Source organism: Pituophis catenifer, unplaced genomic scaffold (assembly GCF_029215685.1).
Source record: "Pituophis catenifer annectens isolate HBS135680 unplaced genomic scaffold, rPitCat1.0.hap2 SCAF_1, whole genome shotgun sequence".
NCBI classification, from domain to species: domain Eukaryota; kingdom Metazoa; phylum Chordata; class Lepidosauria; order Squamata; family Colubridae; genus Pituophis; species Pituophis catenifer.
In genome coordinates, this window is record NW_027256881.1 from 320,805,900 (window position 1) to 320,829,420 (window position 23,521).

The following is a 23,521-nucleotide window of genomic DNA, read 5'->3' on the forward strand; positions in this document are numbered from 1 at the left end:
TTGGGATCAAAAATATAGAAAATTGAATGGATGGTGTATGCATACTAAAAATTTAGACAAGGGCTTGTTCCTGAGTCTATCCACAGTGTCCTCTAACTTCTCTTTAGAGGAAGCTTGAAGCAAGTACTGTGAATATTTCCATATATTCCCAGTATTTTGGGGGCACTTAAATTGTAAATTATTTTTGATAGGCAATATTGCTGAAAATCAATAAATGAGGTAATAAATAAGCCATATGGAGAAAGAATCATTGTGACAGTAGTATGAAGTAGCCCTGACACATCTCAGGGACAGTACTGTAAGAATATCTACTACTCATGATAGGAAACTCACCTTAATATTAGGTAGGAAGATCAAACCACTGAAAGAGGTAAGATTATTGTTCTGTAAATTCACACTAGTGATGTTTTTAAACTGGTCTGCTGGCACAAGATCCACCATTCTGAGACAGAAAGAAGTGGAAGGGGAAAGAGGTGGTAAATTAAACATGATGCTTCTTCTGAGGCAGACTTTAGAAGAGCACATATATAAACTTTTTATTTATTTCTATGCAGATCTAATGCATTAGGATTAAAGGAAACACCTTCTGCCTTTGCAGTTATTTGCTTATTCAATCTAGAATTGTCTAACTTGACTGGTAGGAATGTTGCAGGTCCCAAGCAGATCACATTAGTATAGTTATACATCTGGAGATTTTAGAAACTCCTGCATGCAAAACCTGTACTGTAAGCATCTATGATAATTTCAACTCCTTCTGAAGCAGGGTGGGGGGGTGGCAATTTTTAAACAGGAAACAAAATAACAGAGTTGGAAGGGACCTTGGAGGTCTTCTAGTTCAACCCCCGGCTCAAGCAGGAAACCCTATACCAGTGATAGCTAACCTTTTTGCCGTCGTGTGCTGAAAGCAGGGGGAACATGGTGGGGTCGTGCGCATGCGTGCCCACATCCATAATTCAATGTGCCCTGCCCCCCCCCGCACTCCCCCCGCTTTTGGCCCAGTGGGCCTGGTAGGCCTGTTTTTCAGCCTCCCCAGGTTCCAAAGGCTTTCTAGGAGCCTGGGGAGCCCAAAAACGGCCTTCTCCACTCCCTGGAGGCCCTCCCAAAGCGGGAAACATCCCGTTTCTCGACTTCCGGTGGGCCCAGAAGGCCCAAAAATCAGCTGGCTAGCACGTGCATGCGCGCTGAAGCTGAGCTAGGGCAATGCTCGTGTGCCCACAGATATGGCTACGCATGCCCTATACCATTTCAGGCAAATGATTGTCCAATCTCTTCTTAAAACCTCCAGTGTTGGAGCACCCTCAACTTCTGGAGGCAAGACATTCCACTGATTAATTGTTCTAACTGTCAGAAAATAGGTTTTCAATGCACAACAAGAAAGTGTTGCTTTCTTGTTGTGCATTGCTTGTTGTGCATTGCAAAGCATATTGCTTTGAAGTACAATATTTCCTTAAAACCCCTATAGTTCTGATTACCCAATTCCACATTCTCACAATTTACATGAATAGAAAAATATTTTCCCCAGATTCCCAACCTTTGGTGGAAAGAACGCTAAGTGAGATGAACCAATGAACTGATGCTGAATGTCAGAAAGCAGTTTTCTATGTTCATGCATCCATTAACTACTGATTGGCTCAACTATTAGCACAACAAAGGGGGCTAATTCCCCCTTCATGCCTTGCTAGCAATCTTCGATGGTGCAAATAGAATACTCAATACTTTCAAATGCCTCCAGGAATTTGGAGCCAACCTGGCTTCAAGGAAACTATAGCTCATATAAAATACTCCAAGCCCTGCAACTTTTCACAGCAGCCTAGGCATTTATTCACAATGATTCTGCTGCTTTGTGCAGATGTGAATTTAGGCAGCAGTATCGAGATCAAGAAAAGAGGAAGAGTTAGGGATTCAGCTCTTGTTTGTCCAAGTTCTTCCAAAAAATAAAGCACAACCTAGAGTAGCTTGTTAATGGAAATGTTTTCCTGGAAACTTTCAGGAACTGTTGCACAAATAATTTTTATTACGTATATAGTAGAACAAATAAGTATTAGCAGTAAAGTGCTTTTTTAAACTCAGTTGACATCTCAGCCCCATCTTAATATATGACTGAGGCACACCCCTATTTCTCAGTCTACCTCATAGGTTAAAAGGTGTTAGGAAGAAAAGAGAACCATCTATGTTTTCCGTAGTATAGCAGGATCAAATGCAATAATTAAATATCAAATTAATATAAAATAGGAACTGATGGTACAGAAAGATGAATCACCATAAAGTTATTTTCACTTTAATATCTGAAAGCAATTCACCTGATCATAGAGGCTGTCCAGTTTAATTCTTGCATTTTGCTGAAGTTTGAATGGCCCAGTCTTTCTGCCACCATATCAGCATTAAGTTTGCCACCAAACTGATCTTTCGCATTTTCTATTTCAGTTGCTTCCTATATTAACAGAATTTTAAAATGTAAGCTGAAAATGTATGTTATATTAAATATGGCTGAATTACAATCCCCCCAAGGAATTATGATTAATAGCTTCACTCAGGTGGAGGGAAATATTTATTGGAATACCATCAGGGGTGGGTTCTACTTACCTTTACTACCGGTTCGCAACAGGATCGCGCACGCGCGATTGCTTTGCTCGCGTGCGCACCTTGCTTCTGAGCATGTGCAGATCACTGATGACAACATCCGGGGTGGGGGGCGGGGCCTCACACTGGTTTTACTACCGGTTCTCGCGAACCGGTCCGAACCGGGGGCAACTCACCACTGGATACCATGTCATTAGGCTCTATGACCCTATAGACCCTATCCCCATTCCATTCAATTTACTATTCTATACTGTTTCTCTAGAGATCCCTCGTCTCATTTCCATGAAACCACCTGGGTAGAAATGATCTTTTGTTTATTTCAACAAATATTTTCTTTTTAACACACTACTCACTCAATCTTTCTACCAGCGTTTGCATATCTTAACTGCTTTCTCTGCTTTCCCATTTTTAGTAAACAGTCTACCAAGGTATACAAATTCATGTACAATCAGTAATCAGTTTACAACCACAATTGGGACCAGAAAACTGGTTGTATGTTATTACAGTTATGATTGTTGGAGGCTATATATACATTTATTCATGTCCGTCCGTCCGTCTGTCTGTCTGTCTCTATCTATTTGTCTTATCTATCTTCTCATTCTCCCCCTTGTTTTTCTCTTTCAAACTAGGCATTTGAAACTTACCACAGCAACACCATCCAAGGCTTTCAGAGAAGAAATATGAAAAATGACAAAAAGGCGGTAATTTTCTTGCTTCCAAACAATCAAATTTCCATAAAAGTCCAGTATAGCTAGATTATTTAGCCCCTAGGAAGCAAATAAATTAACTCAAAATTAAATGTACAATTAAAGAAAAGGGAGAATCCTAAGATAATGCTTTTGAGGTGGATTACAAAACATGAAATGTAATGATTATTGTTTGTAGTAAAATAGATTATACGGAAGAGTTTATTTGGAATTCTCATACATTTTATGCCTCAAAATGTTTTTAAGGGAATTTGTGTTTTAAGTTGAAATAGTTAATATCTTTTTGGCATCTACACAGACCAAAGCTGCTTACTTAGGAAGCAATCTGCATTGCTAGCAAAAACATTGAATTCTGATGAGAATACTTTCTCTACAGACATGGTTTGTTACCATATTTTTATTACAATGGAATCATTGCTGCCATCTACTATTAATGCTTTGATAATAATTAAAAAAGAGTAAGAAATGAATACTGAAGTATATTGGGAAAAATTTTGGAATTATTGTATTGAAATACTTTGCCAACACACCTCTATAGAGAACTGAAATTGATGTCTTCTACTTTTTTTTTTTTTTTTTTTTTGGCTAAGAGGTAAAAAAGTACAAAAGGAAAACTATTAAGGAAAAAAGTGGATGGGAAAAAATGTCTCCTTGTATCTCAATAAAAATTCGGCTAGAGCAGTTTTGAACTTTGATGCAAGTATCAAAGCTATATTAACATCACATTAATGATACCCAATGAACTGTTATTTGTTAAACAATAACTGCTCAACTCATAAGACTTTATTTTTCTTACTTCACAGCTACATTGTAGGCAGTATCAACCTTCCATACTCTAATGCACTTAGATGGATTGAGGCTATATTTTCCTCAATCAGCATGTTGTCCCTGAATTCTGCATGTTAATGCATTTATAGGATCGCAGGTAAGAATAAGCTATGTAGAACTTGTCACTGTGATGATTTTTGTTAATAGGTTAAAGGAGCAACATCTTCATTTTAACATACAAATGTTACCTTTAATTGATATATTTCTTGGTTTGAGGACACATAGTTGTTGCTTATGTAGAGTTCAATGAGTGCATAGGCCTTTTGTAAACCTCCTAATGATGTGATCCGGTTGTTTTCAAGAGAAAGGTAATGGAGGTGCGACAGGTTATCAAAGACATTTCTCTCCAGGGTGGTGAGGTGGTTGTTGTTGGCACTCAGTCGCATGAGTTTGGAAAGTTTTGAAATACCTGGTAAAAGGAAAAGAACAAACCTTCTGAACAGATAGGAAACAGCAAGAGAACAGCATCACAGCAGGTACGGAACTGATAGACAAGGAATCACGTTGATCTACAACTTCATCTTCTCTAACTAATACCCCAAACAAATGCTTATAGTCTACTTTTATTTACAGGATATATTTGCATCCAAACACTTTTAAGTTGCCTAAGTATTAAAAATATATAAAACGTTCTCTCTTTCTCTCTCACACACCCACACACACCCACACACACCCACACATATAGATTAAAACAAGAAGCAAAATAAAATGCAATAACAAAGCCAATAAAAAGAATCAGTCAATTAAACTTCCTGAAGCCAAAATGCCAGACAGAATAAGGGAAAAATATTGCGACCCAGAGGCAATTCTGTAAAATGTGAACCACAAGAGTTGCAAGGGTACGAGACAAATCTCTGATTTATGAACTATGAGCAAACCACCTTCTAATTAACTCCATTATCCCAGCTACATTTGCCCATTACTAACAGATCCCTCCACGCTCCCTCTACCTTTTCCTCCCCCTCCTCTATATATGAGATGAATGTATATTCATGGGAAATTAGGTGTATCAGAGAAGAGATCCTTTTTTCCCCTCACATATTCCTTAGTTAGTTTTGAGTATGCAAATCAAGAGAGGTGTGAGAGAATGGTAATCATTATAAGTATATATGCCTTACAATTTAATAGTAATTTTAATTTGCTATCCATTTAAACATCATTTCATGCTCCTGTACCCCCTTTTGCAGATAATCCCTGGTATTCCACTCAAGAACTGTTACTTTACACCTATATTGAATGAAAGTTCTCAATCCTGTTCTGGTGGCAAGAAACTTCATCATCTCTGTGCAGCCACTGAAAAAGTGATGTGTCCTACATATGAAGCTTGTTATGTATTTGTTCCTTGCTCCATGTTAATATGATTCTATCGCACTCCAAATAAGAAGAGTGGGAGCCTCTCTCAAGTTTCATGTGAAGGAAAATAAACTGTCTAGTAGTCTTGCTACATTTCATATCAGCTTAAGTTGTTGGATACCACTTTTCAAAATGACACCAATTATAGTATGCTTCAGATGCCATCACCACCCCATCCCCAGCTGTCAAAGCAAGATAAGATATAGTCCAAACAAAAAATGCACAGGCCAGGGTTAGAAGTGTCTTTTGGAGAAATGGAAATATTGAGATATGTAAAATGACAGCTGTACAAGTTTTCAGGTAAAAGCTACCATATCCCCAAAATACAGCTGTACAGAATTAAAAACAGAAATATATTACCTTCAAGGTTTACAATGCAGTTTCCATCTAATGTGAGTTCCTCCAGATTAAGGCAATGATCTAAACCTTCTATTTTAGTCAGATTATTGTTGCTGAATGATGCCCATCGCAAATTCTCTAGCTGTTCTAGCCCACTGATTTTGCAGAGATGCTGTCCATCCAGATCTAATACAGTAATCTGTTTGGGGGGAAAGAGCCACACACAACTCCCTCTGTAACAAACATCAAATGACTATAATAGCAACTATAATGTAAGGGGAACTGGGGTGGGAAGTGCTTTGCGACTGTTGGATGGTATGCCACATCCCCTTCTCTCTGATCACTCCATTGCAGCCATTTTGTCCCAGTCTGCCTTCTTCATTAGTTCCTTTCATCTCCCACTCATCCTATTTTTGACACTAACTTTTCCCTGGGTTTTCAAGAAGTTAAGAGTATAGCAGACCAAGAATCAGCCAATGTAATATAATCATTGAACTGTTGGGCATTGGCTGAGGAAGACCCTGGGTTAGTCAAAATTTTTTCAGCCTAATTTATCTCAGAAGGCTATTATGAGAGTAAAAATGGATAACACACGTACACTTTGCTGGAGGTTTTGGGAGGGAAGAAGTGTGGGACATAGGTGTATTACACAAAGAAGTAAAATTATAAGTAAAGGAGCAAGTGTAGCAAGTGAATACAAGAGCAAAAGATGTGGCATCCTGCCAAAAGATAATATAGTATGAGTGTAAAATTATTCCACTAAATAGAAATTGGGAAAAAGAAGTAGGGGGGACTGGAATATTAACAAAAGTGAAGCACTGTGTGGTGGAGTTCCCATTTCCCCTCCACACTCCTTACACTAGAATGCCAGTTGTTCTGAAATACATCCACTTTGTTATTGCTTATCTGACTCAAGATTTTGGCATACGGCAAGACACTAAGGATATGCAGCTTCTCCTGATCTGTCCGAGAACACTCTATCAGAGACATCTGGAGAATAAAGACAATCAGATTAAATGGCACATTAAAATAAAAGCATATGTTGCACATTTCAATTACAAGATTATACAATTTAGTAATTTCCAGTTGCATTTTTTGCACTAAAACAGAATTATTACATACACTGTTAACTCTGCCTTTAGTTCTATGAGGTATAATAAAATTCTCCCCCAACCTCATCTTCCTTTATCTCAAAGGGTTTTTGCTGCTTTCTAGTTATGTATCTCAGTTTTGAGATTACAAATGGTACTCATATGTACAGACACTAAAATGATAATTTTCTGAAATGGGTTGTTATTTTGTGAATAATTGATTCCAAAATGTCTTAAATGTCCATAAAGTATAATATTCCTAGAAAACAATTACACAATGTTGAAGCGTAAAATAACTGAGTCAGCTAGAGATTATACCATGAGCAATTCAACATATTCTTTCAAATAATACTGAGAAAAACATGCCAGTTAAGTGCTGCTCCAGTTCATAAAGCTCAAGGCACATTACATTGTTTTCCAGGATGTCATTAAAAACCTTGCATTTTTAAAAACAGCAGTAACCATGATGACACTTAAAACTAGATTTCAATTTGCCTATAATGTTGTAAGCAATGTACAATTATCATTTTAAGAAACAAAGAACCATCAAACCTCGGTAATTTTGGAGTCTGTTATATATTGAATAGCAGCTGCTGCCTCTTCCCCAGTAATCAAAATTCCATCAAGGTGTCTTAGAGCTCTCAACTGGCCAATCACACTCAGGCGCACAGAGGCTGGCTTTGGGAGAAGAGAAACAGGGAATGGGATGCTGTGCTCTAATTTCAAACTCTTCAATGATCACCTCTGCCTGGAGTAATCAGCTTCAGGCTACTTCCACAGCTTGCTTCTCTTTCCTTCTCTCACCCTACTGCTCTCTGGTTCTGCTTACACCAAAATCTTTCCAACAGTCTTCCCTTATTAACACAATATTGTTTGTTTTGATTTCAGATTCCAGTTCTAACTTAATTCCTTGCCACACTAGTTTGAATGCCTCTTTGGCGTTTTTATTAGAAAAATAACGCCTGGAAACACACATTTAAAATTCTTCTGTCTTCAGAAATGGATGGAGCTGAAACATTCATTGCTGCAGGCTTGACACACCTATTTTAGTCTTGCATTATTTTAAACAGGACAAAATTGTGCAGCTTAAAATTACCAACAAAGGGACAGAGTGCTGCAGAGTGTCCTGTAATCTGCTCAAAACTGTATTTTAAGGGCTATTGATTTGCCTTGATTGCTGAAGTGCAAATCTTGTTTTATGATCATGTATTGGATGTTTCCAATTGTAGAATCCTTTTTAAGACAATTGTCCTTCTAGATGGAGTAACAGGCAGTAGACCCAGAAATGATTGTATTCATGACAATGTGAAGATGTTACCTTGTCACATCAAGGAAGCAATTTGTTGTTTACAGCCACAGGACCCTATCCTTTGGAATAGCATGCACCTCCCACCCTGAGGTACATGTGACTCTAATGCTTCCATTTTTCCTGACGTTTCTTATGACCTGGCTCTTTTCTCAGACTTGAATTTAGAGTTTGTGGAGCCCTGATCATTTTAATTTGGGGGTGGGGGGGTTGTTATGTGCCTTTGTCTATATGGTCACTTTTCTTCAAATTATGATTTTTTAAAATATTGTAAGCAACTCGTCTTTTTGGAATTGAGTGGCCATGAAATCCAATAAACAAACTCTGATTAAAGCAGACTTACATATAATGCAGTAACAATTGCAGCTGTTTGAAATGTACCTTATGCCATGGATTATGCCTGATATCCAAACTGAGCAACATCGGTGTATGTTTACGCAAGACACCAATTTCTTCCGCTGGCTTTTTCAGCTGATTCCAGCTCAAGTCCAAATACTTCAGTTTGTTTAATCCTCTAATGCCTTCAAGAGTTATGACGTGGTTATGGCTGGCATCAAAATATTCCAAGCTGGGCTATAAAGTATTCAAAAGCAATGATAAATTCATTTTTTTTTATCATGATAGCTTTCATAACTTTTATTTCCCTCTCTTCCTGTCACCTCTTCCCTCAACCATTCTTCACTTTCCTTCCCAATGTTGCTAGCCTTTCTTTTAGGAGTCGTGGGGAGTGGGGATTGGTGCCTTCAAGACAGTTTTTCTTTTTACTGCTGGTAACTGCCTGGACTAGTTCCTGTACATTTCTTGGCAGTGGCACTTTTTAGAAGTGGTTTGCCATTGATTCTCTCCTAGAGCAGAGAATGACTGGCCCAAGGTCATTCAGCTGACTTCATGCCTACTGCAGGACTAGAACTCATAATCTCCCAGTTTCTAGTCTGATGCTTTAATCACTACACCAAACTAGCTCTTGCTTTCAGAAATTACTGGATTCTTGACACTTCTTCTAAGTACCATGGTGAGTTGACAATTTGTTGGCTTTTGCTGGCTAGAAAGGCAGCTTTTGAGAAGGGAATTGCTGGTGGATGCTGGATCCGAGCCAACATGATCTCTCCTGAAAAAAGGAGATATAGCTGATTTTCAATGTATTTAAAATATATAATTTTGGGGGAATTATGCAGCAAAAGAATGGATCTTGGAAATAATGAATTAAGGAGGCAGAGGGATTTGGAATGACAGTTTTGAATTATTTAGATGATTTTTTTTCATGGAAAAATCGAGTTAGCTTTCATTTCTTTTTGATAAGGAATCCTTGAAGGTTGGACATTAGAGACCAAAGGATAAAGAAAACAGGGCAGAAATCCTTAGTGCACACTTTTGAATAGCTTTCAGACAATTTTTGGACAAAATGGATTAAACGTTTGATAAAATTGACAGAGCATGTTCTAATGAAGTTGTTGATACAGTTGACAGACAGATTCTAATGAACAATAATAAGCTGCAATGGATGTCTATGAATTTAATTTGAAGGGGATTTAAATGTAATACAAATGGATCTGATGGATGACTCATTCCCATATGACTCATTCCCATACAGGAGATAAGCAGATATCAAATCAAGTAAGTGAACTGGATTTTTTTCCTTTGGATAGACAAGAGAGCTCTGCTAAGATTTGGAAAGACTTTTTTAGAAGGATAAATTGTACATATTACAATCTGCTAAAGTACTAAAGGATTTCCACACAGATGAGCAGCAAATTACCTCTAAAACTTTTTGGGGGAGGGGGTTAAAGAATATTTTTTTAAAAAATCAGGGAAAATTTATAAGATAGGTTTATTGAACCAGGGTTAAAAGAAAAGAGTTATATCGAGTTACCCTTACTGGACTTTTTCTGACAAAGATTAATTGACATAGCATTTGGACCTTGTTTCCTTATCTAAGATATGGAGAGAAGAGAGATTATGTTTTATTTAGTGACAGTGATAAAGTTATTAAAATTATTTTTACCTGCTGTGATGAAGTTGAGGCCTTGGAATGATATATGCTGGAATTGCAGTTATTGAGTGAAACAGTCACGTGACATGTCACTTAACAACCACTTTGCTCAACAATTGAAATTCCAGTCCCAATTGTGGTTCTAAGTCAAAGATCACCTATACTGCACTTTTACCATAAACTGATAGAACACCAAGAGCCTTTAAAATGAAAGGAAAATACTACAAGGCTTGCAACTGAAAACATATGACGGCTATAGAAACAAATGCTTGTTCTTAAACAAAGGCCTTTTTCAAAGGGCAATTTTTAGTTAGGTTTGTGTGTCACATTGTAGATAATTAGGACAAGGATGTGGTATTTGGTTCACGTTATAAACTTGAATCAAACTATATTATCACAATATCCATCTTCCAATTTGGGTGCATATTCCAGACTCATACTTAGCAAAATCAATTTTCCTTCACCAGAAGTCACTTGCAAATACATGGAATCAAATTGCTGTTTTATCCACAAAAGAATTTTGGGGAAAGATAAGCAAAATCATTCCTCGGTCCTGCAATTATCTTTTTATCCTCATTTCATCTTCCCCAAATTATTGAAACTCCCCCCCCACCCCATAATTTTGTCCTCCAGAACAGAGAGAGGCATTTACCCAAGCCGTAAAAAATTTTTATGAAAAAAAGTATTTTTCTTACCAAGTGGTAAACATCATCTAAACAAGTAAATTCATTGAAACTGATAATAAGCTTGCGAAGTCCAGTGAGTCTGGAGATATCTCGGAGTTTGGTAAGCCGGTTTCCATGTAGATTCAGAACCTATATTAGTAGGAAAACAGGAATTGTTTATTGATCTGTTAGTATTTAAGGGATGATGGTTGAGTGTTGTGCAAAGTTTTCAGAGCCATGTTGTTTGAAAACAACTATAAAAGTTTCCCTAGTCCATGTATGTGCATGGACATGTAGGAAGCTACAGTGAAGTAAAACAGTTGTCATGTCACAGGACTCATGCTGATTCTGAAGAAGATGTTCCAGTTGAACTGGGGAATGTCAGGAAACCCAAAGCCAAGAATCATCTAAGGCTGATCAAACACAAGTTCTATATGAACAGCTGGAGCAATCTGATCATGACAGCGTAAGGCCTCATACTCAATAAGCACAGCGGAGAGCAGAGGAAAGACATTCTATGAGGTTTCTTGCCAAGTAAGGGAGTACATTTCTTGATTAAACACAGCTGGAGCAGTCTGATTTACGAGGCAAGCCTGACCTATGTTCTGTTGTTTGAAGCAGCTATCTGATTTCTGGGTCTTGTATGGACTCAGCTGTGGTAGCGCAGTGATTAGAATGCAGTATTGCAGGCTAATTCTGCCAACTGCCAGCAGTTCGATTCTCACCGGCTGAAGGTTGACTTAGCCTTCCATCCTTCTGATGTTTGTAAAATGAGGACCCAGATTGTTGAGGGCAATATGCTGTAAACCGCCTAGAGAGGTCTGTAAAGCACTGTGAAGCGGTATATTAGTCTAAGTGCTATTGCTATTGCTATTCTGCTTATGAAACTAATCTCTGGAAGGCTGACAATCCTAAATTGGCTCTTGGAATTTTGAGCTGGATTTTGACTATTCTTCTATGTGCTCCTGTTGATTGCCATAACAATTATGTGTGTGTAATTGAAGCCTAAAGCAGGACATAACTGTGTATGCAATGTAGATGGGGGGAGGGGTGGGGGCTTCAAGGCAGCTATGCTCTGGAGGATGTAGCTACATTAATGCTTCAGGAATAGTGTTTTGCCCATACCAAAGTCATTTACAACCCTTCCCTTTCAAATGTTTGCCCAGCCATCTCTTAAAATTATTTAGATATCCTACTTCAAAAGAATTGCTATCCCTAATTTCAACATTTGAATGATTTATGTTGAAAGAGGTAGTGCTTTTCCAAAATATGATTCCAATAAATTGTATGCATTCTTGGAATAGTTTTCTTGATGTACTTTCAAAACCAACCTTTAATGTCAAGACCTTGTACCTCAATTAGAAGTATTCAATTCATGAAAGAAAGGTAATTTCCTAACAAATGTTCAGGTCTTTAAAAAGACTCAAGACAATCACTTTATCCCTACAATGTAAATAATCAAAGCAACTATTACTTTGATTATAGTCCAAATTACATAAAATAGATACAAAGGCAGGTTTACTTGATACTATTCTTGAGCTTGGGAATGGGAGAACATTCCTTTGTATTTCATCCTTCTATTTCAAAACATTCATGTGGATGGAATGAACTAGATTGTCCCTTTTCCATTAAGCTCTTTCCCCAGGTTTTTCTGTTAGGTTCACTTCTGAAACTGAAGCTCCAATCATTACTAAAATGTATAGAGAATAGTAGCTTATGATACACAGTAAGATGTAGTTCCCAACATGGGAGTTCTCCAGCTTTCATTTTACTTCCAAAAAGCCTGATAATTTATTTTGATAGACCAGAAATATACTATCCATATCATGTGGTTGAAAAATACTTCCACTCCTGTTATTGTAATGCTTCCTTGATTGTTAGGGCTGTCCAATTTGTAAGAATGACTCTGGGCAATTTACAATTTGAAGAAACAATAAAACCAGGAATTAAAAATACAATGCTATCTAGTATATTATCAGAGGATAAAAACAGAATAATGAAGTAAAAATAATAGATGGCAACAAACCAGCCAATATATATACTGAACAAGGGTTTTGCACTCTATATGAGTTCATTCCATCATCTAGTAGTGATGGTTAACCTTTTCGGCACTGAGTGCTGAATTGGAGCGGTTGTGCACAGGCGCGCATTGGAGCACCAGAACCAGGAAGAGAGCTGCTGGCCGGTGTGGCAGCCAGCTGCTGTTCTGGGTTCCATTGCACACATGTGCACCGGCCAGCGGCTCTCTTCTGGGTTCCAGTGCACCATGCGCACCAGCCAGCTGGTCTTTGCATGAAGACAGCAGCTGGCCAGTGTGCATGGGCACAACGGAATCTGGAAGAGCAGCTGGTGACGATGCATGTGCCCACAGAGAAGTTCGCCATCACAAATCTAGTCCAATGCTTACGGAAAGGGCCAGGTCTTTAGGGCCTTGTGGAAGACAGAATAGTCAGGGTTATCCAAACCTCAGAGAGAATGATGTTGTATGGGGTGGGCACTTCAACAGAAAAATCATACTCTTTGAGTGCCACTAGGTAACATTGTTTCTTGGAAGGCAGCCAAACATACCTATTCTGCCAGATCTTTTGGGCTTAGCATAGGCCCGGTGGTATTGCAAGAAATTAGATTAATCTATTAGATTGTTTTCTTGTGAGACCTTTTTCCCCTTTCATCTAACATGATCTGAACATATTTATTCTGTGAAATCCCCATATGTCCTTTATTTTATCCCCAGTCCATCAATGAGACAGACTTAATTTGCCTTTAGTTGTACCACTGTTACAATAGCATTTTCTCCATAATCCTTCTAAAGACATCCCCAAATGCATAAGCATTGGCCTTTCCCATCTACTACCTTGAAGGGAAATCAGGTAATTGGCAGTGACTGGAAACAGAAGCAATACAGCCAAGATAACCAGTAGCAACAGAGGCAGTAAATGTAATGTCAATATTGTATGCTTTTCTACTAATTCAGGATACTGGATAAACTTCAACTCAGAGGTGGGGAAAGGCAGAATCTAATTTTCATTCTGTAACAAAGCAGATGAAAACAGCTACTCACAACAATCTGACTATAAATATTGGCCTTGGAGATTGCCATCACAGTTTTTTCATCCAAGCAAATAATTTTGGGCTTGGGCTTAATTATTGGTTCCATGCTTAACACTTCATCATCATGTTGGAGATCCCGAGAAAATACAAAGCCTGCTGAATTTCGCCTTCCATCCTCCCCAATCACATTGCTGGGTGAGGAGAATAAAGCCTCCACTTTGACCTGTAAAAAAGATCAGGAAAGATTTTTTTAACATGCTTGGTCGACGTGAAAATTTTGGACACCATTACATATAATAACGCGGAAGATTTTAAAGATTAATATGTAATCGAAGCCAGATTTATTTTGGATGAGACTGATGGATAAACAGTTGGAAAAAAATGGATCTTTGTTTTTGTATATGATAACTTTAGAGAGACTATTATCTGCACAAAAATAGAAAGGTTTGACTTTACCCGTAATGGAGAAATGGCTGCTGAAGAGGATGGGATTTGCTGAGATAGCGAAATTGTCAGCTTTAATTAAGAGATGTCTAAGTTTAATTTTGGTTGAAAACCCCTTATTGACTTTTTGCATGAAACAGGAAAAAGTGAAATTATGTATGGGTTTGATGCTTAGAAAAAAAAGTAAGAGTAAGAGATTAATTTACATTAATGTTTATAACTGCTTTTAAAGAAAATTGGAAGTCATTTCTTTACATTCTTATTTTCTCTTTGTTTTCTGCCCTTTTGTCTTTATTTTTTTTCTTTTACATCAGAGCTCTCTGTTCATAAGAATTCAGTATTAGCAACCAGTTAAGATCCTGCACAGAACTGTCCAACTCCCAGGGTCCCATGGTGGTAGAAGTCTGAGGAAGACACAGACCACCCATAAGGGTGAGAAGGGAATTTTTATTCATACATACATAACACACACACATAAACCAAAAGGCCAGAAAAGTTTTTTCTTTCTCAATAATTAAAACAGACACAACAAACATTATTTCAATACAATATTTGGTAGAAGCAAAATATGTACACTCGAATTGTTTTCACTTTAGTCTAGGAACAAAACAAAATAAACAAGCATAAACGATTAACTATTTTGGATTTTCCTTTACTATGCATATGTAATATGGATTATAACAAGGGGACATTCCTTCCTGGAATGAAGGGAGATCAATATAATCATACAATTTTTCTAATTGTAAATATTTACAACTAAGTCAAAGACAGCCTTATGGTACTTGAAAGAAATTCACTTATATGTGTGTACTTTTCATGCAGTCTTTTACCACAGAATGCATGGATTATTAATTTGAGAACATGTATGTAATTATATATCTGTATCATCCTCATCCTCCTCTTTTAACGACCCCATAATCCTTTGAGGGGTGGATTCTGGGCAACTGTATGGAGCTGTGTGTTTACTGGGCTGATGCCCTTCCTGTCGCCAATGTGGAGGGTTTTTTTCAGCAGATATATTCTCAGTGTGCCCAGAGAGAGAAATATCTGCCTCTACCTAGGATCGAACTCTCAGTCTCCTGATTGTGAGACGAGAGCTGCACCTCTAGGCCACCGCACCATTCATGTAATTATATATCTGTATGACATATACATACTTTCTCATTTGGGACATACACTTGGAAAGTGGACTATCGTCAATAGAATGGTATTCCATAATAAACATTTAATTTTTAAAGTATAAAGCTGTAATTTGTCAAATTAAGATTCAGTTCCTTTTGCAAAAAATTAGTCTGTCTCAATGCACAATTTAGAAAGGTATTACTACCCTATTTTCCCCAAAATAAGACATCCCCTGATAATAAGCCCAATCGGGCTTTTATTTATTTATTATTTATTTATTATTCCAATTTATATACCGCCCTTCTCCCGAAAGACTCAGGGTGGTGTACAGCCAAAAGTAAAAGCACCCAAATATAAAATTTAAAAACGATTTAAAAACATATTAAATAATTTGGCCCAGCTATTCAAATAAAAACCCCATTTTAAAATTTCAAAATTAAAAAGTTAAAAAATTAGGCCAGCCCGGCTTGTTGGAATAAAAACGTTTTGAGGGCATGGCGAAAGGTGCGCAAGTCAGGAATCCTCCGTATCCCGGGGGGCAGTTCATTCCAGAGGGCAGGGGCCCCCACAGAGAAGGCTCTCCCCCTGGGGGTCGCCAGTCAACATTGCTTGACTGACGGCACCCGGAGGAGCCTCTCTCTGTGGGAGTGTACTGGCCGGTGGGAGGCTATTGGTAGCAGCAGGCGGTCTTGTAAGTATCCAGGTCCTAAGCCATGGAGCGTTCTGAAGATGGTAACCAGCACCTTGAATCGCACCCGGAAGACCACCGGGAGCCAGTGCAGCTCGTGCAGGAGAGGTGTTACATGGGAGTGCCGTGTCGCTCCCACAATCACCCGCGCGGCCGCATTCTGGACCAGTTGGAGCCTCTGGGTGCTCTTCAAGGGGAGCCCCATGTAGAGAGCTTTACAGTAGTCCAGGCGGGAAGTGACGAGGGCATGAATGACCGTGCGCAAGGAGTCCCGATCCAGAAAGGGACGCAACTGGCGAATCATGTGAACCTGATAGAAGCCCCCCTTTTGAGTGCATGGCAATAAGGCCAAGCGCTTATTTCAGGGTTCAAAAAAATATAAGACAGGATCTTATTTCCAGGGAAACATGATATACTATACTATAACTTTCAGTTTTTTCAGAAATAATAGTGTAGGATTAACTCTGGAACTCCAAATTTTAGATTATAAACTACTCCTCTACTAATATCAAGAAACTGATGTGTCAGCTGATGTGAACCCAGTGGCTACATTTACACAATATATGAGTTTATTCAATAATCAGATTATGTCTGTAGTGCAAATGAAATGAACTTTATTAATTTGTCAATATGCTCCCAACTCTTCCACTAGCAGAATGCTAATGCCAATATTACAATTAAAGATGATCTCCTTTAACAGGGTCAGAAATGATGGCTTGAAGCAGGTTTTAGCTTCAGAGTTAAAGGAACCCTGCCTATTCTTGATCATACCTGCACAAGTTACATTTATCTGTTTCTTTATTATTTATCTCTATCTTTCTGCTTTACCAGGAAGAAATATCCATATTTAAAACTGGCTTTGAATTTATGAAACACGCTAACATAGAACAATATTTGAACCTACTCTACTTAAATCAGCATTTTTAATTGAATCTACTATCAACATTCTTATTCTTTTCTGTCAAAAGACAACTAACAAAACTAATCGCAAATTGTAACAGTTGATAGTCCATAATTTATAGGTATTCCAGAAAAAGAATCTAATAAAAGCCTTGCTGGATTAAACCAAGGGAGCATCTAGTCCAACAATCTTGGACTCTTGGCTTTTAAAGTTCTTGTTCTCTTTATTTTTGTTACTCATTTTCCTTCTGCAATCACTAGGTTCCAGATACTTATAAATGAAACATGCTCCTTTAAACTTTATGTTCTCATAAAAGGGACTCAGGCCACCTTCTATGTTATAGTATCCATATATTATAAAACAAATTCTCTGTTGATATTAGATAATTAGTTTGGACTGGAAAGAAAAGAGATGAATTAAGAGAAGAAACCAAGCAAATAGTTATGGAGATAAAATAAGGCTACTAAAGAAAGAGAATCATATCCTTTGACACATAGTTTCCTTATTTTTGTGGCTTTCTCAAAGTTTAAGTTTTTAAATAATAAGACTGCAATATAAAACCTATATATACTGATCACAAAAGAGAACTATTCCTGTTTCTGAGATTATCTTCAGTTTTCTGAATAATCTACTATTTGACTGTACCTTGGAAAATAATTTTTTATTAAAGAGATCTTCTCCAGTATTAAGATGAGGGTCTCTGGAAGAAAATTCTCTATTTCATTTGACTACATATGAATACATATTCATAGTTAATCTAATTAATTCTATAAATGAAATAATAATTAGTGAACTGATAGCTAATAGACATTCCATACCTGTGTGACGTACTCAAATTCAATGACGTACTCTGGCAAAACAAGCTCATGATCAAACACAAACCATTCACACTGTCGGAGGCTACAGTCACAATTCTTGCATTCCACAGAAGAACATGATTCGGAAGCTAAGGAAAAGGACACAATATGGTTCTCTTGTTTGTTTTTACTTTTATACAGACAATGTATCTTAGAAGATGATAACGGGGATATTTTTACTAAAATTCAAAGAAACCCTAGATGAAAACTTCTGGCTGTGAGGTATAATTTATTTATTTCATTTTTATATCCTGTCTTTATTACTTTTATACATAGCTCAAGGCAGAGAACATATGTAATGCTCCTTCTTGTTCCTATTTTCTCCACAACGTCTATATATTACATACTATACTATATACTATACTATATATAGTATATATACACTATATGTGTGTGTGTGTGTGTGTGTGTGTGTGTGTATGCCGTTAGTAACGGCAGTTACTGCAAAAGACCCCTCACATAAGCCTGATGATGGCAGATGAGATTCTGTCGAAACGTCGCTTCTACCCTTTTAGGGATATGTTCACAATTACACGGGAAGAAACCCGAAATATTAACTGTACACACACACACACATATATATATATATATTTATATATTTATATATAAAATTCATATATATATGTAAAAGAAGAGAAAGACCTCACAATCTCTGGAACTTAAAATATATTGTCCACTTAGCTTTCGATAGCCTCTGCTAACATTGTCAGAATGTAAAAAAACTACCATTGAAGAGATATTCGCCTTTATGCATCATTTTTCAGATAGTTCGCAATATATATAAATACATAATAATTAATGACTTACAGGTAAAATTAAGAAAAGACTTAAGAAAACTAAGAAACAGAGTGCCTTGCTCTCTGCCGAACTTCAGAAGTTATTTCAAAATTTTGAAGCTCACCATACAAAAATGCTTCTAAAGTTTCAGTATCTAGGATTCCCAAGATCTTCTTGATGCTCACTCAATATATTTGAAATTGTTCTGCCATGACAGAATCAATACTTGAAAAAAATCTTGGTGAACTATTTCCATATTATAGCCTGTTTCCATCCATTTTCTTAAATGCAGCCAGGAGTAGGCCACTCTTAAGACTGTTTATCCTGACTAAGTAACTATGACCAAATTGCAGGACAGTGAAGACTGGGCTGAAAATATATTGTAAATGCCTTTTCGGGTCTGTTTGAATTTAGTATGCATATGTTTGATTAGATTGCCACCTGGTGGTTATTCATGTTCATGCTGTGCTTTCTTCTTAGGGAGGAAGAGAAGTTTATCTTTTGAGAAATATGCGTTGTTGTCTTCATATTCTTTTAATAATAAATCTTGAATCACAAGCTGTAGAAATGGGTAAAGTGAGGGACACTTATATACTTTGGAAAGAACAGAAAAGTCCTAGAAATTATTGTACAGCGTTGATTCCACTGCCAAGATCTCTAACTTAGAAATAAGAGCAATTTCTAATTTTTTATATACCTTTTATATATATATATATAATAAGATTGATTTTTTATCAATCTTATTATTGCTTATTATTAATTTTCAATATCAAAACATCTTGAAGAAGCTGAAGAGCTGGAACTTCAGCTGGAACCACTAACTCACATTTGGCTTTGTCTGGTTCCACAGTCCCGTTGGTGGATGTATGAGGGCTGTTTTGAGATGATCTGCGAGGCTTGTATACACTATCGATCCCAGGATAGCTGGCTGGGGTGACTGAATCTGTAGCAGCGGCTCCAGCACTATGCCCAAGAAAGACTTTGGCAATTATAAGTTTCCCTGAGAAATGAATAAAAGCTCTTATTTATAAACTCAATGTATTGGAATTCTAATGCAAAGTTCCCAACAAGTGAAATGGAACGCATCAAACCACGTAATAAAATAAGTGTTTAAAAAACTTCCTGCTTCCTACTTCAGTCAAAATGTTAACATATATTTTAGCATTATTAATATGTGAAATGGTAAGCTATTCAACACAGTATTCAGTGCTTCCAGAAAAACCACCGCAACTTACATTTCTAACTTGGATACAAATCAATATAGACTTTCAAACAGAGTCAGTTGGAAGACATGAGGCCATAAATCTGTACTCACCTAGCTAAACCCTGTTTCCCGGTGTTAGAATTTGAGGTCATTCACTGAACTAAACACAGGGAGATTCAGGATTCACAGAGAAATACTAGTTTTACATAGTTAAGCTGTGGGATTCACTCCAGCAGTCATATTAATGGCAACCAATCTGGATGGTACTAGAAGCTGACGGAACTGTTCAGGGAGGATCAATGGTTGCTATACAGGAAATCCTTGGTTAACAACTACTCATTCAGCAACCATTTGAACTAGCAATGGCACTGAACAAATGGTAACCATGACTAATCCTCAAAGTTCCAGTCATTGCAGGGCCCCTGCAGTCAGGTGATCCAGATGCTCAATATCTGGTCCAGTTTTCTGACCATCACAGCATCCTGTGATCGCATGAACATGCAACTTTCCCTCCCAGCTTCCCATAAACAAAGTCAATGGGGAAGCCAGCAGTAAATTGGAAGTTCTAATCATGTGTGGTCCTCGCTTAATGATCCTGGTGATAAGCTTAATAACAGGAACAGGGAATGCTTGTGATGATGTCACTAAGTGTGACACATTGCTTAGCAACAGAAATTTCCACAATTAAGCCAAGACTACCTGTACTGATGGTGGTTTACTATCTCCCGAAGCACAAAATGCCATGCTCTCAGTAGTCATTACTGAGAAACCACACTGGAAAAAGGGTATTACCCATCAGTTCTGTAACTTCTAAAATGCATCTAGATTGCCACTGTGTGATATAGACATCTGTGGCATGATCAATGGGACTTTTCTTATACAATTCATTTATTATTAGGTTCATACCCCATCTTTATTTTGTACAACTTCAGGCAGTGTAAAGAATGCACCACTGGGTACTCCACCAGTATTAAAATCTGCATACCACTTGCACTAATTTTAACTGAATCTATACTGAGTCTTGGGTGCTTTTATTTATTTGTTTAATTTGAATACATCATTATTAAAACTATGTTTAAATCCATACGGCAACATCTTAAACATTACCATATCTGATTGACTCCTCAAAATCTCCTTTACTTTGGGATTGTTTTTGCAGGTTTTCAATTCTTGGATGTTCACAGATACTTAGACTGTTTGAGAGTAAAAGGACTCCGTTTTCCTAAAATAACAAAACAAAAAAAAAATCCCAACAGCTCACTAATCTGAATGTTACTGCCTCACACAGAACTTTCGAAATATTTAATTAACAGTTTTAAAATTAACAAGTGTTATGAGCATGTGGAACAGATAAGCAAGCACAACAGAAGGGTAGATGAGAAAACTGACAAATGGTAGATTACAGATTGTGATCTTTCTGTTTGTAACACTTCTACATTTAAACTGAAAAAGATTTACTATTGACTAACCAATTCACTTCCTTTATTTCTCTCTTTTTTTAAGGAGCAGATTTCTAGCTTTTATGGCAGTAAGATGCAGAAAAATAAGAATTGAAAGGGATCTTGGAGGTTTTCTAGTCCAACCCCAGTCCAGTCCAGATTGATTCTTTCAGTCCAGTCCAGGCAGATTTAGTAATTATATGACTTTTTGCAGCACTTGTTAAGCAAACATTGTAATTCTTAAGTGATCACAGCAACTGTTAAGTAAACCAATGCACTCCTATGAGCGTTTTTTTGCTGGAAACTGGCTATAAAGGTAGAGAATGAGCAAAAAAATTATAAATCACTGCAAAAGACTGTAAAGGTGAGCTAGTTTTCAAGAAAACCAAAATGTGGTCATGTGATTGTGGGGTGTGTGTGCACACACGTCTAGTTATCAAAACTCCAGAATTAGGTCATAAGTACCTTTAAAATTGTTTTTAATTTAATTTAATTAATTTAATTTAATTTTTAAATTAAAAGACGCTTGCTCCTGGGGAGGAAAGCTATGGCAAAGTTAGACAGCATACTAAAAAGCAGAGACATCACCCTGCCAACAAAAGTGCATATAGTCAAGGCTATGGTTTTCCCAGTTGCAATGTATGCTTGTGAAAGTTGGACCATAAGGAAGGCTGAGTGCCAAAGAATTGAGGCCTTTGAACTATGGTACTGGAGAAGACTCTTGGGAGTCCCTTGGACTGCAAGGCGATCAAACCAGGCAATCCTAGAGGAGATCAATCCTGACTGCTCTTTAGAAGGTCAGATCCTGAGGTTGAACTCAAATACTTTGGCCACCTAATGAGAAGGAAGGACAAGGACTCACTGGAGAAGAGCCTAATGCTGGGAACGTTTGAGGGCAAAAGACGAAGGGGACAACAGAGAATGAGGTGGCTGGATGGAGTCACTGAAGCAGTCGGTGTGAGATTACATGGACTTCGGGGGATGGTAGAGGACAGGAAGACCTGGGGGAACGTTATTCATGGGGCCGTGATGGGTCAGACATGACTTCGCAACTAACAATAACAAGCTTTTTTGGGGGGGGGGGCAATGTTGAATGGTTATTAAGTGACCTGTTGTAAGTCAAGAGTATCTGTAGAGACAGGATACTTTGGTTGTCTGATTAGTTTTATGCATTTCTTTAACTATCATAGAGAAATATGTAAAAACGGGAATTGCATAATTTATTCAAACTACAAAAATCTGCTTTTTTTAATGCACACAACTGGAATTTCCTAGAGGCATAATTGTTTTAAATATAAATAATATAAAAATCCTTAAGAATGTGTGGAATGGCAGAAACCTCCTTGAGACCATACCATTTCATAAATAATGTGAATGTTACCCGGTATAAAACAACACTTTGCCTACAGAAAGCTATGAAAGCATTTTGGAACAATGTTATTATTCAATAATGTTTCTATTCTTTCCCTATAGGAAGGCATTTTGTTTCTTTTTAATAAAGGGCATACCAATTCATCCTTAATCAGTCCTTATCTGCACTGTTTCATGATGCATTTGATTATTCAGATTTTTTTTTTAATAAAATGCTCCCTAATAGGAAGACATAAACAGGAAAAAAAGAAAGTTATGTTCTACTGTTTTGGAACTTCTGCTTACTGTTTTTGCTTCCTGAAAGCCTTCTTCTAGAATTTGAATTAATTGCTTTTTATTCAAGTATATTTCAGGGGGAGATACATAGAAGAGGTACTCCAACATCTTCTTGAAGTTTCTGAATGGAAAAGGGGAGACAGGAAGAGAAAGAACAAACACATTTTAAAAACAAATTTTTGAACAGTAAGGGCTTCCTACAAATGATAACATTCCTTCCTTGTTTGCTCCAACTTTCTGATCCACAAGAAGGCATTACGGAATTACCATGGCTAATAAGTATTGATAAAGCCACCATCATCACATCTCTCCTAGGTTGAGCCAATATTTGTCTTGAACTCAACAAAAATCTACGGGGAAATTCCACTGGAAGCCTCTTCAAAAGGGGGCTTCCCCTTTGCCACCCCACACAGTCTCTCCCAACACCTGAACCAACTGTTCAGGCAAATGGGATGTGGGCCAGAGGAACCAATGACTGGAAGAGGAAGAATGATCCACATGCAGAGAGAAGAAGAAACTGGGAAGAAACCGA

The 23,521-nt window shown here is 37.4% G+C and overlaps 1 protein-coding gene across 1 annotated transcript in view; it reads right to left on the reverse strand.

The window, feature by feature from the left end:
• Positions 1 to 23,521, reverse strand: part of LRRC9 (leucine rich repeat containing 9) — a 66,426-nt gene that overhangs the window by 25,468 nt on the left and 17,437 nt on the right. The window contains exons 11-25 of the mRNA XM_070942528.1: positions 22,999 to 23,110; positions 22,062 to 22,079; positions 21,011 to 21,125; positions 19,548 to 19,699; positions 17,884 to 17,979; positions 13,921 to 14,133; positions 10,890 to 11,009; positions 8,586 to 8,777; positions 7,451 to 7,576; positions 6,666 to 6,797; positions 5,829 to 6,006; positions 4,304 to 4,524; positions 3,225 to 3,347; positions 2,301 to 2,431; positions 334 to 442 (exon numbers count right to left, since the gene is read on the reverse strand). Of these exons, the coding sequence (XP_070798629.1) occupies positions 334 to 442; positions 2,301 to 2,431; positions 3,225 to 3,347; positions 4,304 to 4,524; positions 5,829 to 6,006; positions 6,666 to 6,797; positions 7,451 to 7,576; positions 8,586 to 8,777; positions 10,890 to 11,009; positions 13,921 to 14,133; positions 17,884 to 17,979; positions 19,548 to 19,699; positions 21,011 to 21,125; positions 22,062 to 22,079; positions 22,999 to 23,110 (2,038 nt within the window). The remainder of the gene's footprint in view (positions 1 to 333; positions 443 to 2,300; positions 2,432 to 3,224; positions 3,348 to 4,303; positions 4,525 to 5,828; positions 6,007 to 6,665; positions 6,798 to 7,450; positions 7,577 to 8,585; positions 8,778 to 10,889; positions 11,010 to 13,920; positions 14,134 to 17,883; positions 17,980 to 19,547; positions 19,700 to 21,010; positions 21,126 to 22,061; positions 22,080 to 22,998; positions 23,111 to 23,521) is intronic.